At 38.9% G+C, this 17,694-nt stretch overlaps 1 protein-coding gene across 2 annotated transcripts in view; it reads right to left on the bottom strand.

Annotated features, from left to right (window-relative positions):
• RECK (reversion inducing cysteine rich protein with kazal motifs) overlaps positions 1 to 17,694 on the bottom strand; it is a 59,782-nt gene that overhangs the window by 9,560 nt on the left and 32,528 nt on the right. For both annotated transcript variants that reach the window (XM_086614438.1, XM_086614439.1), the window contains 11 exons: positions 17,261 to 17,294; positions 16,269 to 16,466; positions 15,592 to 15,859; positions 13,629 to 13,808; positions 12,462 to 12,674; positions 11,573 to 11,709; positions 9,213 to 9,353; positions 6,184 to 6,372; positions 3,141 to 3,263; positions 2,453 to 2,624; positions 244 to 436 (listed from right to left, as the gene is read on the bottom strand). In XM_086614438.1, the coding sequence (XP_086470564.1) occupies positions 244 to 436; positions 2,453 to 2,624; positions 3,141 to 3,263; positions 6,184 to 6,372; positions 9,213 to 9,353; positions 11,573 to 11,709; positions 12,462 to 12,674; positions 13,629 to 13,808; positions 15,592 to 15,859; positions 16,269 to 16,466; positions 17,261 to 17,294 (1,848 nt within the window). The remainder of the gene's footprint in view (positions 1 to 243; positions 437 to 2,452; positions 2,625 to 3,140; positions 3,264 to 6,183; positions 6,373 to 9,212; positions 9,354 to 11,572; positions 11,710 to 12,461; positions 12,675 to 13,628; positions 13,809 to 15,591; positions 15,860 to 16,268; positions 16,467 to 17,260; positions 17,295 to 17,694) is intronic.

Genomic DNA, 17,694 nt, shown 5'->3' with positions numbered 1-17,694 from the left:
TCCCCAAGGAAGCATAAGTAAAGCTTTGGATTGGTTTTGAGACAGCTGTTGACAAAAGCAAAGAAACACCTGACAAAATTCCAAATATAATTTTGTGACGGTATTTCTTATACCAGTGAAAAATACTTTTTTTAAAGGATTACTTTCAATGAAAACATTTTGCAAGCTATAAACCCCAGAATATTGCAAAGTTGAACATTAAGGAACAAAGATTTTGTATTTATTGCTAGAACCACTTCCTACCTGGCACGGTCCTTGGTACGCTAAACTTTTTCCTTTTTGGTACAAAGTGCACAAGTTGCTGTATTCCACGTTGTCTGTGTCACAAACAGGATCCCGTGTCTGGTCACAATTTAACTGCCTCGGCACACATTCATGCTGGCTACATTTGAATTTTCCAAAACTAGTCAGGCAAACTCGTTTCTTTGGTATGCACCTGCACAAAGTAATAATTTCATATTATGTCATAGGATTTGTTTTTTTTTTTTTAAAGTCTCAAAATATTCAAGGAAAATATTTTCCATGAAATTGTTTCCAGCACTTTAGAGCTACCTATGGTTCAGCAGAGCTGCAGCAAACAGGTAACAAACCATTCTGAATAGCCAATTTCAGGTCTTATCGCAAACCTGAAACTGATTCACACCATGGTTAGTCAGAGTGTGTGAACACAACTACAGTTTCCACTAAAATTAATCTTTTACCAAGTATTTGTCAATGGATCTTCAAAAAAGGCTTGGATAAACTTCTTACCTACTCCCAAGCTTCATTTTTTGAAACGTATATTTAAGGAAAACATGAAAACAGTGAACTGCACGAGAAAAAGATTACATTGCAGAGGTCTTGCCTGACCCTTCCTTGAGAAGACAGTGAAAACCAGACTCACAAGATTATATGGTTTCAATTATAAGTATCTAATTGGATTCTAGCTCTGTAGGTTCAGTGTATTATATCACATCCAATCTTGGGGATGACCGGGAAGAAACCGAAAAATCTAGATGAACACAATTGCCTTTTTTGGCTTGGCATCCCTCTCAAGCCTTCACAGATAAGAAGAAAAGAGTGGTCAAGAGCAGAAATTCTTTCCCCTTTATATTAAATACATACCTTCCGTGGTCTAATCCACAAAACATTTGCCATATGCCCTGCAAGACATCCCGCTGCTAGAGGAATGCCAGCCAACAGTTTGGTGAACAGACTGACAAAGAGTTAAATGGCTTTTTTAACAATCTCCTCCTTCTATAAATCATATCCTTATACTTACAGACTTCTTATATCCTTATTCTCTCTGAGTGCTGCTGGCCTATGCATCACCATTTTCCTTCTTTATTAGGGAAGGCTCAGAAATTCTGAGATTTAAACACAAGTGGAATGCAAGATCTTAAACAGACTCTAAGCACTTCAAAGATGTTTTAAAATGAGAACGCTTAGATTACGCCACATTATCAAACTGAGCCAGAAAAATGTATTGTGTACAGTCCTGAACTGAAAGGACAAGGTGAGACTCTAAGCGTAGTGATTATTCTGTAAAAGTGAAAATCTCTCTATACTTTCTGAATTAAAAAAGGTAAAAAGCGTATATCCACAAAGCAGCTTTGAAATTCCAGTTTGCAATGCCATCATGGCCATCACGGCTACAAAACTGCAGTGTTTTCTCTGCAGTTTTCTGCACTCAGGCATTTAAAGTGCAGAAAAAGGAAAAAAAAAAAAATCAAATTGCTATCATCATTTTTGTGAAAGCACAGTATTACACAACTTCTTACGTTGGCTTTCTTTCAAAACTGAAGACAGAGACCAATATTTATGAGCCACAGACTGATTCCCGTAAGAAAGGTCAGATTTTCTTTTCTCCTGACACGAGTACAGAGTGTATTTTTGTTTCGTGATGCTTGTCCATTCACATTTTGGCTTTTCTGACATTGGGAAAAAAAGAGATTGTACAGGCGTGGTGGTGTTCACAAGATACCGATCTAATTAAGAGAAACTCAAGTCTTCCAGAGTTAATTGACATTATCCTATTTTAGAGCTAAAAGCACGGATTATTGACCAAATAAGCAAGACTGAATCCAAGTCTTGAATTCAGGTGTAGGGGTTTTTTTTAACTACTAGAAGACGGTGTGAAACAAAGTAGTAAAACGACACTTTATGCCATTTCAACAAAATTTGATTCTCCTATTTTTGAAATTATACGTCAGTTCTCTTTAATGGCTAAAACTGAGATCAGCATAATGAATTTCAGTGATGCAGCACTACAAAAACTGAACCAAGAACTGGCAGTTATTACAGTCTGTTACTATGATAAATAAAAAGTAGCTACTTCAAACAGGTTCTTTTTTATTGGAGTATCCCAAAAGTAGAATGTTACTACAATATACAAAACACACAAAGAAAAAGTGAATCTGCTTCACAAGCACGTGATGCCAAAGAAAAGCTTAAAAACATATTCTGCTTTTACCTCTGATTTTTATTACAAGGGTTAGGGTTGCAAGGATCCTTGGAAATACATGATCCAAATTCGAATTGATTGTCCTGGAGCCCAACACAACGAGCTATACATGCGCTTGGATACGTGCGTCCGTTCTGACCACACACTGGCACGAACTGATCTACGCAGTTACATGGTAAACCTGGAAAAGGAACACACAAAACGAGGGATTTTCCATGACAGAAGTCACACAAAGAGTCACTACGATATCTTTGCCTCCCAGCAAACGCAAAGATGTGTCTTATCTTCAGTCACTTCCTCCCTCTTGTAGTTTAGCAACGCTGTAGCACATATGCTACTTTTAAGTAGTAGGAAGGGAAGTTTGTGCCCTGCCTCCTAGCTAATTCTCAATTTTTTCCCCAAATTCCTAACCTCTCATCCTCAGTGGCAATACCCTGTCTCTACCTATTTTACATATTTCATGAGGTTTTATTTTTCAATACTGATTTTTCTGTGTTTTTTAAAGGTACGTGTTTTTTCTGAAAATGAGAATTTTTCGGAAATGAGAATTTTTCTGAAATGAGAAAGACAAATAGTTAAAAGAATATATTAATAACAAATTATCAGGTATTTTCCATTAATACTGTAGAAATAATTCAGAAGTCAATCCTCGCTCTAAGAATATTAGGTTAATAGTTTCTCTAGTTTGAAAAGTTACCTGTGAACTTCCGACGTTCATCTTCGGAACTATGCTCGGTGAGGCACTGACGCGTAGAACATATCAAGTTTCCAGCAAAACATGAACAGACATTACAATCGATATTAAACGACGTTCCGTGACCTTAAAAGAAAAGAAATTAAGTAAATACATACAATCAAAGCAAATATACCAGAAGACTATATATCTATTACATAGATATTACATTTTCAGTATGAATTGTTCCTGTAATTTCTTTATTCACTTTCTTTTCCCATGGAAATTCCTATCTTTTGTTAAGATTTCAAGTTTTGCTTTATTCATTTAAAGAAAAAGTCTCTTCACATGTGTTTTCTATGAATCAGTTAAACAAAGAAGCAAGCACTTTATCCTTTCAAAGTGTGTATAAGTTACCTTGTGGGTTTATTTATTTTTTTTTTTAAGAACAATTTAAAGCTGCAAAAATAAATAACACTCAGAAAACAGAAGAAGTGGTAGCACAGTACGTAGTACTTTTATAAATCCTGGCTAGCAAGCTCCCTATTTTTAAAGGTAAAGCTTTTGTAAAGACACACTCTTCTCCTAAATTGATGTTATGTAAGACTGCTAAACTTTCTGCCACAGTCTCACGCAGAATGCAAAACTCCTCTGTTGGGCTCATTTTTTTCCCTCTGTGTGTACTTTCTATCGAGAGGTAATGTGCCAATGCCTCATTCCAGTCTTTACTGGTTTGCAACATCTGTTGTACTGTAATTCCAGCCCCACCAGCAGTACGAGCCACAGCGTGGCTTTCTCCAACGCGGAGAACGAGCCAGCCTGTAGCAGAGCCGAGCAGAAACCCAGAGGTAGGTTCAGCACAAGCCACACACGAATCCAGAGGTCTGTCCTCACCCTCTGGCTTTCAGAAAGGAGCCCTTAATCCTGCAGCTGACACCGTCACAGCTGCTTTTTGAGGATGGAGCCATCTGCCTGGTTTTTGCCTTTTGTAAGTCAGTAACCTTTTCACACCTGAATCTAAGAATCAAACACCAGACTTCAAGAATTTTCCTTCAATTTAGCAATTCCAGTTTGGTTTTGTGAACTGTCTATATGATAACCCTTCCCTGTGTTGTATGTTTTATGTAAAATCAGCTCCTGTTTTCTATCCATAACCAGGTCGGTTATGAAAGACCACCAACACACACACAGCTCTTCAGGGAAGCGCAGAGTAACTGTGCCGTACAAAATAAGGCAATTCTCTCTCATCTCTTTTGGAAGGCTTGAGATTAAGGACTAGAATTTTTAAAAAATACTACAGGGGCACAAGGAAAACTCTCAGCACTTGGGCAATTTGGAAGAGGTGTTCCTAGACAAAGGATGGCAGTACCAGGGGGGATGGAAGAGAGCCTCTGCCGCACAAAAAGCTCCGTTGAAACCACGGTACTGCCCAAGGAAGAAAGAATTTGTCAGCAGGGAAGAAGAAAAGTTTCCAAGACTTGAAGGTAATGCCAAACAGATGATTCTTCAAAGTAAAGAGTCACTGATCTAGGACATACTTGAAAACTTTGCAAGACTATTGGCTTTCACTATCAAAGAGTGCACACAGTAAACCGTCCTCTTCATCAGTAGTAATTTCGGAATTGGAGTGAATTGACAACACAAAAACCCCAGCATCAGATAAAGCATTCAGGGATGTTGGGTTTGTAGAGAATGGTTTGAAAAAACACAGCTCAGGTTTGATGACTAAACCCGAGCTTTTTGCAGCTGACATACACCCCAAAAATATATAATTATATTTTATATATACATACACCAACAGCAACTACAAAACGTTCACGTGGCGACTGTAAATTTTTAATTATCTGTTTTCAATATATCATCTAATGCATTTGGAATTCAGTAACTTTTATCTTTTATTATATAATACCTAGAGTCTTAATCACCACACACACTTAATGAGCAATTATTGCAAAAGAAAGGAAGCTGTTTGGTTTTGGTTTTGTTGTGTGGGGTTTTTTTTTTTTTTTTAAATGGTCAGCACTGGCTGAATACCAAATACTTACGAGCTACACATATTGTTGTTAACCCTTACCACAAGTGATAGCTGTACACTGTGCAAGCATAAAACACTAACACAACTTCAGACATTTTTGTGATTATTTTCACCAATAATCTGAAAAAGTGCAAGTTTCTTTGGTCAGAATGGTCCATAAAAGGTTTCTTTTGCTATTTAAATAATGTATTTGCTAATGACTGTATTTTAAAAGCACCTACTTTCACCAGATACTTCCTATAACTGCCCATCTTTTTTCTTTGTCCTCCTATCATTAGGGTTATGATGTTTTCAGTGCTTTGCTTCCATGAACAAATAGTACCAATTTGGCAACAGAAACTAAGTTTTAAATATGTTTGGTTGACTTTTATCCCTTTGGATGAACAAAAAAAACAGACCACATTACTAGCTGTAAATGCATGGATGGAACGTTACAGGCAGACTTTCCTGCACAACGAAAACAACTGTACAATTGATTATTTAGATCTGCTTAGTGTCTTTTAAGAGAAAGAAATATCCTAATTACCTCTTTGTCCATGATTTCAGGGTTTGGTTCACAGTCAGAAAATTATGTTTGTGACGAACGTAACTACAATGAGTGCTTTGCTTCTTACGATTCACTTACTGTGAAAAAAACTCTTTCTTATTACACAGCAAAAAAAAGTGACTCAGTTATTTTGGACTTACTAGGTACCTTTGACGTGCTACCGATTATCAAGTACCATAAAACCACAGGGGACGTGAGGCAAGTCAGTGGCCTTTTGGTTGGAAAACGGTGGACTAAGACCACGCTTCACACAGGACTTCATTGGTTGAGACAGACACTGTCCAGAACTGATTTAAAAGAAATAATGGAACCCTCCAGTATATATGAGAGTTAAATGAGTATTTTATAGAGAGACGCAAAAATTAACTTTTGTATTTTCTGATAAACTCTGTATTCAGGTCCTCTGGGTCTTCATACGTACCTCGAAACTCATCACTTAAGGACCAGGGGCTGTATGAAGATGTAATCACTGTTCTAACACTTACTTTTTCTTTGTCCTCCAACAATGCATGACTTTTGGTGGTCAACACAACGCATTTCCATGCAGTTTTCTAGCAATCCACTGTGTCCACAGGTACAAATCTTGTAACAACCAACATCACCAGCTGAGGATGGAACCTGAATAAGCGTGCCTTGACGGACAATAAAGTCTGAGGCTTCTCCCAGTTTGCAACCTATATATACAAGGAGAAATTTTGGCTCATGTTTAGTGACTACTTTGGCAAGTGCCACTACCAAAAATAACTACTCTCCTCTTTGACTTGTGAAAAAGTGAAGGTGTTCCTAAAGCAGCCTTGCTCTCACCCTATAGACAAATTCACTCATTTCAAAGAGGCAGCAAGCGGCAAAAATAGGAGATATTTCCTTGAGACAATGTTCTGAAGAACCTGTAGAAATGTCACTTCAGAGAAAGAGACTGGTAATTCCAACAATTCTCAATTAATCTGATTTTCCACAGTTCTGTAGCAGCATGAAACGTATGTAATGTAACAACATGCTTCGCCCTCTCCAATACACAAGCTGAATTAAAGGGTCTCACAAGCAAAGCCCAGTCATTTCCCCTCTCTCACATATTTTATTGTGTCTTCCTTCCCGACTTGTCCCTTTTATGTGAACACTGAAGGACTCAGAGGTAGACATGAAGAGAGAAGAAAGAAACAAAAAGCAGGAAAACTGGATTTAAAAAAAAAAAGAATGGAAAAGAAGAAAAATGGTTTTAAAAATTGTGAGGAAACAGTAATAATAAAAAAAAAAAGATTAAAACTACCCTAGAAGTGAAGAACTGCAAATCCTCCAAAACTTTCAACCAATAAAAAGACTGAATTCAAACATAAAAGTCATCTTTCAACCTTCAGAGGAAGTAAACTGTCTCTTCAAAAGCTCTGGGTGAGCTCGTTTTCAGATCACTTTGAATGACTTTTGCAGCAAGTGAAGACAATACAACCCCTATAGTAATAATGCTCAGCTTTTCAGAAAAACAACAATATTTTGAAAGGTTCACAGAAACATAACCAAAATAACATCCCTAGGCTCACAGAAGGAATGAGCTGAAGTCTCTCCTCACTTTTAGGAGAGCACAAGTGTAGCAGATGTACAAGTGAAGCAAAACCCAGTTTTCCTCTCTTTAATCAAAAATCCCTGGAGAAACTGCTGATGAACCACAGAACTGCTGGAACAAGAGGCTCAGGGCACTGATGCGAGACAGTTACAGCAATGTTCTCTAGAACTTCCACTACAGAGGAAGCTGCTTCATGGAATTCAGTTTAAAAATCAGTGTGGCTCTCACTCACTCAGTCTCCCTCAACACGTGTTCAAGTGGTCACCAAACGCAAGCCTTCCTCTTTGCTTCAGGAACCTTAGGTGATCCCTCACATCACTGAATGGTATCTTTTGCTTTAAGGGCAGGAGAAAAACTGTGGCAAGCACTACTGCTAACTAAGGTAGAACAATGAAGGGGCTGTAGAAGTTGGACAATTGTACAGTCTCCCACCTCCTTTTGTAGACTCGACCCTTGTTAGCAACACCAAGACTGCCATTTCAAAGTTAAGACAGCTGAAACTCATTCTACATGAGGCTCTCTCCCCACTCAGCTCATATTTACGCACGGTACAGAAGTTAGACAACATCTGTGTTCTAAAAAAGCAGTTCCCAAAAGACCAGGAATGCCTTTCTAGTGAGGTGCACCTACGTTAAAAGTATCACTCAATGGAGCAGAAACGCAGCCAGCTGTGTACCTCTGCATCTCCAGACATCAACGTGAATGAGAAGCGGTACCGTGGGTCTCGTGGGAAGGACAAAGCAGCACAGCGTCCGTCATTCACACTTCCGTTGTTCCCCAAAGTCAGTGTCTTTTTCCTCTAAACTACAAGTCTACGTACAGATTTAGGAGAGACTCAGATCTAATCTGCCTCGTGGTTCTGGCTTTTTCTTTTTCTCCAGTCAATGCACTGGTAGGGCTGTCAGTCATGAAAGTTGAAGAGCAGAGATGCTGCGTCAGTGCTGCAAGCTCAAGCAGTAGAGAGAAGAAAGGAGAGACAACCAAATTATGTGCCATGTTGCTCCCTTCCCAAGCCCCACACCTGGGCACTCTCAATCCAGTGAAGCAGCAACAGCAAAGCTCTTAAAAAAAAAAAAAAAAAAAAAAAGACTTTGGGTATTAATTTGCTCGGACCAGAACTAGTTATCCATGAGCTGCTGGTCCATGAGGTTTTGAGAAGCTGACCTGGCCTATGAAAAAGGATTTTGGACAATTCCATGTAAGATATCATCTTGAACTTTAATATAACACCGGAATTGCTGCCAATGGAGACGTGCATCCCAGGGCATCCTGCATTCCATCAGGTTCTCAGAGCTCTCAAACATGCTCCCAAGACCGACAGCCTGATTTTCATTAATTTCAAGGCAAGACATAATGTCCGTTTATTTCATCAGTAAGGAAAATAGTGTGGATATGGCTAAGAACATATGGAAGAACAGGGCAATCCATGTCACGTTGTCTGCGGAAGCAGGGAGCTGCACTGCAGTTGCAGCACTGCACGTTTGCAATTTTAAATAGCAGGCAGGCTGCTTAGAGACCAAGTGTGGACACGTGTTTCTTCTGAAGCAAAAATCTACTACCCCTTGGTAATAGATCTTCATAGAATCACAGAATGGTTCGGGTTGGAAGGGACCTCAAAGATCATCTCGTTCCAACCCTGCTGCCACGGGCAGGGACACCCTCCACTACACCAGGTTGCCCAAAGCCTCATCCAACCTGGCCTTGAACACTTCCAGGGATGGGGCATCTACAACTTCTCTGGGCAACAAGACACTACGTTTCAGGGGACAATACAAACAGAAACACAGTGAGACACGAGAAGAGCTAGAAGGCAGGCCACAGCTTTGGAAAACACAAGGTAATTTTGATAATAGTTCTTTAGGGACAGCAACGATTCACTTCAAAACTGTCAATAAAATGTCAGAAACATGCGTTTATCAGCGAAATTCAGGGAAACACAAGTCCAAAAACTCTTACCTGGCACACACAAATATGGGAGACACAGCTCTCCAGCTTGACATCCTTTTCTATTTACTTCACATAACTGATTAGCTGCACATGGATTCGGATTACATGGATGTGTAACATCTTCTACAATGTTACCTAAAGAACTTGGGCCTGAAAACAGAATATAAAGCACCTGTATTGATTTAAATGATGTTTACTTTTCTTCAGTAAAGCATGGCATTTCTTACATTCAGTCAAATCATATTTTTGACAATTCTGTGAAATATTTTTTACTTTTTTTAAAAGCTTGACATGACAAGGGAGTTAACTTATTTCAAAAGTTTAGTCCTCAATCCTGGAAATAACGACCAAGATGATTATTCACAAGCAAAATATATTTCCTCTGTCTTAATTCCTCAATAGTTTTCACGATATGACAAAAATACAAACTGACAACGACCGGCAGCTTAAACACGAGAAGTCCCATGATTAACACACTGGAGGTTTAACGTACACTCGATGTTTCACCAAGTTTGCTATCATTGATAAACTTTTGTTTCTGTTTTCTCTTTAACTCCCTAGTCATGTTGTCCTGTTATAAGAGTAAGGAAAGGGATGGCAACATGGAAAATCAGCAGCGAAACAGAAAGAACCACCCCAAGCTTCAGTACATTGTCTCTTTGGGAACAATTTCTTCGTTGAGGCATGCTTTCAGTTGCAGCTCTTACTACTCAAAATCTTACTCTTTCAAAGTGTTCCACGCTTAGCGATAAGACATGGTAGAAGAAAAGAGAATCACAAAAACTTCCTTCTTCCATATACCTACTAAACTCATGTTCTGTTGCCCCAAGAGTTAATTTTGGTTTTGGTTATTCTAACTGCACAGTTAAAGAACGGAGTTTATGCATCAGGCAAAAATGTAACTTTGTAGATCAAGAGGTTGTGCTCTAAATAAGGCTATTGTTTAAGTGACATATATTTCAGATGAGTCCTCCCAAGCACAATCCAGGTTTTGTCCTGTAACTAGTGTTAGTGGGTTTATTATCATAGTACTTTTTTTGGCATGTGAGATGAGTTCTTGAAGAACAGTTTTCTCAAAGTGAGGTTAACTAGTCTATTTTCAAGTAGGTAATAACCACTGAAGTTCAACAAGCCAGATTATTCGATGATATAGACCAGTGTAATAGCACTCAATACATGACGTCTCCACAGGAGAAGTGTGGTGGGCTAGCCTTGGCTAACAGCCAAACTCCCACCCAGTCCCCCCATCCCAAACAGGATGGGGGTAGAAAATAGGTAGAACAGGAACAGAAAAGCTCACGTTGAGATAAAGACAGGGAGATATGTGCAAGATTTACCATCGTGGGCAAAACTGACTTGGGGAAAATTAACTAAATTTATTGCCAGTTAAAATAAATCATAGAATCATAAATCGTAGAATGGTTTGGGTTGGAAGGGACCTCAAAGACCATCCAGTTCCAACCCCCCTGCCATGGGCAGGGACACCCTCCACTACACCAGGTTGCTTCAAGCCCAATCCAACCTGGCCTTGAACACTTCCAGGGATGGGGCAGCCACAGCTTCTCTGGGCAACCTGCTGGTATCTAATTACACTTATTAATATTAATGTTATAAATATTATTAAATATCTAATTACAGATTCAGATAATGGAAACAAAAAGAGAAACATTAAAGCAATGCCTGTCTTCCTCCCTTTCCCAGGCTCCCCTTCACTCCAGATTTCTCCGCCCCTGCCCCAGGCGATGCAGTGGGGACCAGGAAGGGGGGATGATGGTGATTATGGTCAGTACCCAGCAGTTTCTCTCTGCCGCTCATTCCTTGTCACACTTTGCCTCCACTCCAGCGTGGGCTCTCCACGGGCTGCAGGTTCCTCCAGGGCATACCCACTCATTGGCACAGGGTCCTCCACGGGCTGCCTTGCCGGGAAGCACCTCCTTTCCTCCGACCTTGGTGCTACCTCTGTGTTTTCTCACTCTTCCTGTTCCCTTCTCCTCCACCTGTCCGGCACTTTTTGCCCTTTCTTACACTCATTTTCCCAGAGGCACCACAAACTTTGCTAAGTGGCTCAGCTTTGGCCATTGCTGAGCTGGCTGTGCCTGGCACAGTGCGGTCTCTGACATCTTCCCCTACAGCCCCTGCAGCCTCCACTGCCACCAAAACCACCTGGCCATATACACCCAGTACAAGAGGAGTAAACATAATGGGCTACGACAATTTGAAAACCCCAATTTTCTCTAATACGCTAAATAAAATGTCTCAAATTCAATATAATTTTCTTTAAAACAAATAACGAAAGTTATTAAAAGCAATCCTAAGTCTTCAAACTATCCTGGTTTCTAATTTTGTTGCACAGGTATGTTGATACTTACTCAGGTATGTATCCAAAGGGATACAGTTCTCCAAGTCATCTGTTGGAGATAAGAGCTCACAAATACTTTCAGCTGAGTGGCCTTCAGGGAATTTATTATGATCTCCACATTTCTTCAGTATTTCCACACAATCTGATCTTCAGATAAATAAAAGAAACAGAACTTCATGAACACTACTTGAAGAAAAAAGGTCTCATATCAAAAAGATTTCTTTCCACATTCTTCCCTTCCCTGAATCCACAACCTTCCCCTCTGTCTCACAACAGTGTTTTTATATATGTGTTTTTATATATGTATGTGCTACATTTTACATACGGGGGAGGAACCAAGTTGTGACACAAAGACAGGAACTATTGCTTACACTACTCTTCGTCTACTTCAGGCTTGGTGATCTTTATTTCCCATGGCATTGTATGCAAGTACATCTCAAGACAAAGCATCTCCTCGATTTACCGATGTCTAATATGGCTTGAACTCTATCTCAGTACCTGTACTATTAACTGGTCTCTTTTCTACCCAATCACCTACTTTCAAAATTTTTTTTTTTTTTTAAATAAAATTCTTTTTTTTCCCTGACCTTTCTGCTCAGCTGAAAATCACCAGTAGAAGAGGGAAGGTTTTACAGACGGCTCAGAGAGCCAAAAAAACTCCAACAATCATCAACTTTACAACGGAAGCATATACATCCATCTCATTAACAGGCAAGCATCTTCCATTCACAGTGGCGCAGATCAAGCAACGGCAACTACGCAAGATCGTATTTCTTCCACGTTTGTCTTGCCGTGTTTTCCCAACGTAGGTCAAACAGAGTCCTACAGGAGCTTTTTAGTTCTCATTAAAATCCTTAGCAGAACCTCTAAATTGTTTTTTCCCCCCTCACAGTACTTACTTGCAGATAATACTTCCTCTAGATTTGCTGTGGCAAGGTTTAATCTGCAGTGAGCAGGCAATTGCCTTCCACATTTCTGGTTGGCATTTTTTAATATCGAGCACAGGAATATTTATAAACGGCATCTTAATACTCCCTTTCTCCCAGAGCTTCATGTCATTCATGGCTCCCTGGTCTGACTGAGTATTGCAGCTCCTGAAAAGTTCTGTTGGTCTTAAAAGAAAAAGTTAGGGTATGGCATGTATACAAGAAAAAGAAAACGCCACACATTTTACCTTTCGCTAGATGAATTCTACAACCTTGATATGGCTTGCTTTTTGTGGTATACAAGAAATGAATCCTTTCCACAGTTAAGCGAGATCAAAATCAATTTGAATTCTGTCTTTAAGGAAAATAAGCTCTTTAAGACTCCAGACTGAAACTCCCTTCTCACCTTTACCTCTTAGATCAAATACCACTTAAATTTTTCTTACCTGAAGAAAGCTGACTTAAAAGCAAGTATCTTATCTGAATATCTGTGCAAATGTTTCCTCATCAATCACTAATGTAAGCTGATTTATCATTTGTATTTGCCCAGGCTGCACCTCTAACATATGTGATTCTGCCACTCATACAACACTCATGCCACTGTACACTATTTCAAAGAAAGGCCAGAGATCTCCGATAGCCAAAAAAAAATTTAAAGGTTTTTTCAAACTCAAACTATTTAATTTGTAGCCTTACAATTACTAATTCAGACACCACTTTTAAATCATGAATATTTAGAGTATAAACCCACGGAATTACCTCTGAAAGAAAAGGAATTTTAAAAAAGAGCAACATGTAAGTTTAACAAGAATTTTTACCTTGTTTATAATACACAACATTCCAGTAACCATGGCTTACTTGTTTATACAGTAAAATAGAGGAATACATTGCTATTACGTGATGACATTTTACAAGTTCATGAGCTAGCTTTAATTCTTGTAAGTTTTGTTATGTCTGTTGTTAAATACATTTCCAAAGGTTTATTCTAACGAAAAACTATTTATTTTTAAATTATCTAAAAAAAAAACTATTTGCAGAAAGACAGCTACATACAATCTTAAAATAAGCTGGAAAATAATTTTATTTTTTAAATCAAAGCACAGGAATTCCTTTATAAAATATTCAGTGTCTCTCTCCTACCTGTTATTAAAATTAGTGCAGTAAGATAGATTTCTACAGCCCAGCTGACAAGGTTCTCGTACATCTGCTAAACAGGTCAACATGGAAACTTCAACTGCATTATACTCACAAAAGCGATCAAATTCTTGCCAGCTCTGTGAATTGCCCCAGCTCGTGCTATAAAGTTTAGTGCAGAGCTCTCTGAAAAAAAAAAACAAACCAACAAACAGATGAAGAAAACAAAGAACAGTGTTCGTTGATACAGCAGAGCTTGTCATTTGTTTGCTGATAAACTCCACTCAGCGTAGAAGGTTGTGTTAACGTCTACAGGGCCTGCAAGACTATCCAAATGTGGTGCTCAAAGTAAATAACCCCACTTCACTGTTTTCCGAGTTTTCAGTTTTCCTTAAGAATGCCAGCAAGCCTTTAAGCTAGTCAGACTGAAAGAGTTCAGTATCTAAAGCTGCAATATCCGATAAAAACGCAATAGCTGGAAGCCTGAACTAACGACCTTGAGTTGAGAACTACCCCAGCGAATCCTACTTTTCATAGATTCCTAGGCTGGAAAAGACCTTAGAGATCATCGAGTCCAACCGTCCCTAATCCCCATTAAACCATATCCCCAAGTAGATCATCCACCCTATTCTTAAACACATCCAGGGATGGGGACTCAACCACCTCCCTGGGCAGCCTATTCCAGTGGCTGACAACCCTTTCAGAGAAGAAATACTTCCTAACATCCAACCTGAATCTCCCCTGACTAAGCTTACGCCCATTTCCTCTTGTTTTATCACCCAACACTAATGTAAAGAGTCCTTCCCCCACCTCCCCACCATCCCTTCTCAAGTATTTGTAGTACTTGTAATAAATCTGGGCTGACACGATGATGAACAACTTCTACTCCCATCCTTCAACTTCACATCCCACTTCCTTCTCCTACAGAAATGGCTGGCACATAAAACTAATTTCTTCTTTTGCCCTGACGTTGGAAACAGGAGTACACTTCGCCGCGCGTGCCTGAGATGTTTCCTGGTGTCAGCAATGCCCGAGACACCTTGTTCACAGCATTATCCTACAAACTACAGCTCTTCCCATCCCATCCCAAAAGTATGGAACTTCACTGTACTACTGAAGTCACTGAAAACCTGAGGGAAAGACCCGTTTTTAGAACCCGTTGTTACGGCATCTTTTAGTTGCTTGCTTTATCAGCTGCCCTATGCTACAATGTTCTAAGAAATAACTCAACTCCAGGGCTCTACTGAACTCATCGTAAGATCCTGCTGCATTCAGCATCTGTCGTTTTGTTACTGCAAACTTTGATGTGAAAAGAAGTAATAGCTCAAAAATCAGTGTTTGCGGCTCATTTTGACATACTGATGCATTTAAAATGCAGTGAAGATCTATTTTTGAAGTGGAGAGATAACCACTCTAAAATAAAGATGCTCCAATTACAGCTATTTGCAAGTGTGCAACTATTTGCTGAAAACCACTTTTTTTTTTTTTTAAATCAGAATAGTTAGCTCCATTATGGAATTATTAAATAACCCAAGTTATTTTCCGTTGACAAAAACCTGAATAGCATCTTGTAAGGAATACTGCTAAGGTTTTGACACACAGCAACCAGGTACTTGAGAGTCTGTGCAGTTCACCGTCCCCTTGGCTCTCAAGATCTCGATGATCTTGTGGCAATATGGGCTATTACGACCACGAGCAAGGTCCAGGTTTCATTAACTTAGTGCCTGCTATAATAAACCAGTGTTAAAAGCGAGAAAATCACAATTCCTCTCATGGAACAGTATTTTTTGAGATAAAGCAAGTATCAGACAGAATACAACACCCATCCCATTACCTAAACCTGTATTTTTTCCTAAGAATTCACAGAAGTCTTTATTTGATGTACACAGCAAGATTTGAGGAAAGGCCTGACACGAGACAACTGCTGAAGCATTTTCACACTTGGAGACGAGGGCAGAAGGGTACTGACCTACAAGTGGAAGAATTTGCTTTGGAACAGCAATGGAGCTTCGCTCCATCGAGGCCCGTTGAAGGCGGAGGGTGCACGGTGACGCCGGGGTGAACAGATCTTGAACTCTCCAGAAAACATTGCCAAAGTGGATCCTGAGGGAGAGGCATGGTTTTACAGCCTTCTATGAGCCCATCAACAATTTCAAGCTCTGTTTTCATTGACATTAGGATTCTTTTACAAGCAGTCTGACACGCATAGTCTTCTGCTCGATCACAGCAATACAAACCTGTTAAAAAAATTGAAAAGAGTTAATGATCGAGCACACGACACCCACTGAGATGCATGACAGGCCTCAGGGAAAAAGTGCTATGAGGCGGCTTTCCCCACTCCCCAAATGATCCCAAATAACATTGCTGCTTCTAAATGCCAACACAATCAACTCTGGAAAAAAACAAAGTACCAATATGTAGAATTAAAAAAAAAATTAAAAAGAAACAACCAATAAGGCACCTACAAACAGAAGTTATCTTTATAAAAATGCATATAATTAAAACTGTAATACAGAAATTCATTAATAGAATTTATATAACAGACTTATACAATAACACACTTTATATAAAAAGTACATACAATCCTCAAACATTTTCAGTATTTTTTATAACTCTCAGTAAAGGAGGATTTTTTTTAATACTTACTATCCGTAGGATTTCTCATTGGATATGACTGTGTGTAGTTGTTCACACAGTGTATGAGCTGAGGGCTAATAGATGCACAGTAATTTTCAACTGCTTTGATTTGTGAAGGACCAGGAGAAGAGTCTGTCCGAAAAATTGCTTGACAATATTCCCGACAGTTTGTATGATGACCCGCGTAACTGCAACAGACTGACCCCACTGGGGAAACAAACAAACAACAGAAAATCGATGGGAAACGATACTCGAGGTACTACCGTGGAAACAAAATCAAGAGATTCTTCCATGCTCAATTAAAATAATCTCTGTCCACAGAATGACTGGGAATATCTATAACTAGCCAAATTACGTATGTTTGGCTGGAGAAAAAAGTCCCTAAAGACGTCTTGAACTCAAGTTCAAGACATCAGCAAGTCAGCTGAATTTTATCTTCAGCTGTTTTGTTCTTATTTAAGGTAATCAGATTTGTCCTATAATTGAATTATTAGACAAATATTAATAATAAACTTGTAAATATGAGAGCAGTATCCTAAAACTCATTAGAAAAATACAGACAGATGGTATCACGATTCACTCATTTTTATATGTTATTAAATACACAGTTCTTGAGAAATACAATTACTAGAATCAATCTGAGACACCGATTTCTTTTCATTTTACATAGACAGGCATCAGGCAACAAAACACTTGCACGAGGCAAGACTTCAGCCATGCATTTAATTTTGTTACTTAACACTTATCAAATGAACGAAGCAGAAGGGAAAAAACGAGCTTCTAAGCAAGCAATCATCAAACCAGGACAGATAAACACAGCTACACAAATTAAAAACAGTTATGAAGTATGTGAACAGCCCAATCCCCTCATCAGTTGAGCAAGTCAACTTAGGCATGTGGTTTGTCCTTCTACGGAACTGAATCCATACGATTTGTGCATATGTAAACCCATGGAATTTCTTACATTTTAGAGAAAAAAGGATAGAACAATATATACTTACTTTCATTTCTGTTAATACAACTAAAGAGAGCATTCTGAAATCAAAACAAAAATATTGTTACAAGCCAGAAAACTTCAAATAAATATTTAAGTGTCCAGTCATTTCTTATCATGAGCTAATAAATCTAACTTTGTTATTATTTGTTCCAATTAGATTGGATTAAAAGAAAAAACACTATACGAGACCACTGAAAGGAGGAAATTAAAAGATCAGGGGCCACCTGAGTTCTGTGTGCACTCATACTAAACCAGATGAATATTCAAACAGGTAAACAGGAAGACTCTCCTGGACTAACTTAGAAACAGCATCCTATCATAGGATGTCCCAAAATGTTTTGATGTGTTGTTTTTGGGTTGGTTGGTTTGGTTTGTTGGTTTTGTTTGTTTGCTTGGTTTGAATGACAACAATTTTAAAGATTCTATGTGCAAAAAAGA

Source organism: Tauraco erythrolophus, chromosome 7, assembly GCF_009769465.1.
Source record: "Tauraco erythrolophus isolate bTauEry1 chromosome 7, bTauEry1.pri, whole genome shotgun sequence".
NCBI lineage: Eukaryota > Metazoa > Chordata > Aves > Musophagiformes > Musophagidae > Tauraco > Tauraco erythrolophus.
This window is presented reverse-complemented; position numbering and strand designations above follow the sequence as displayed.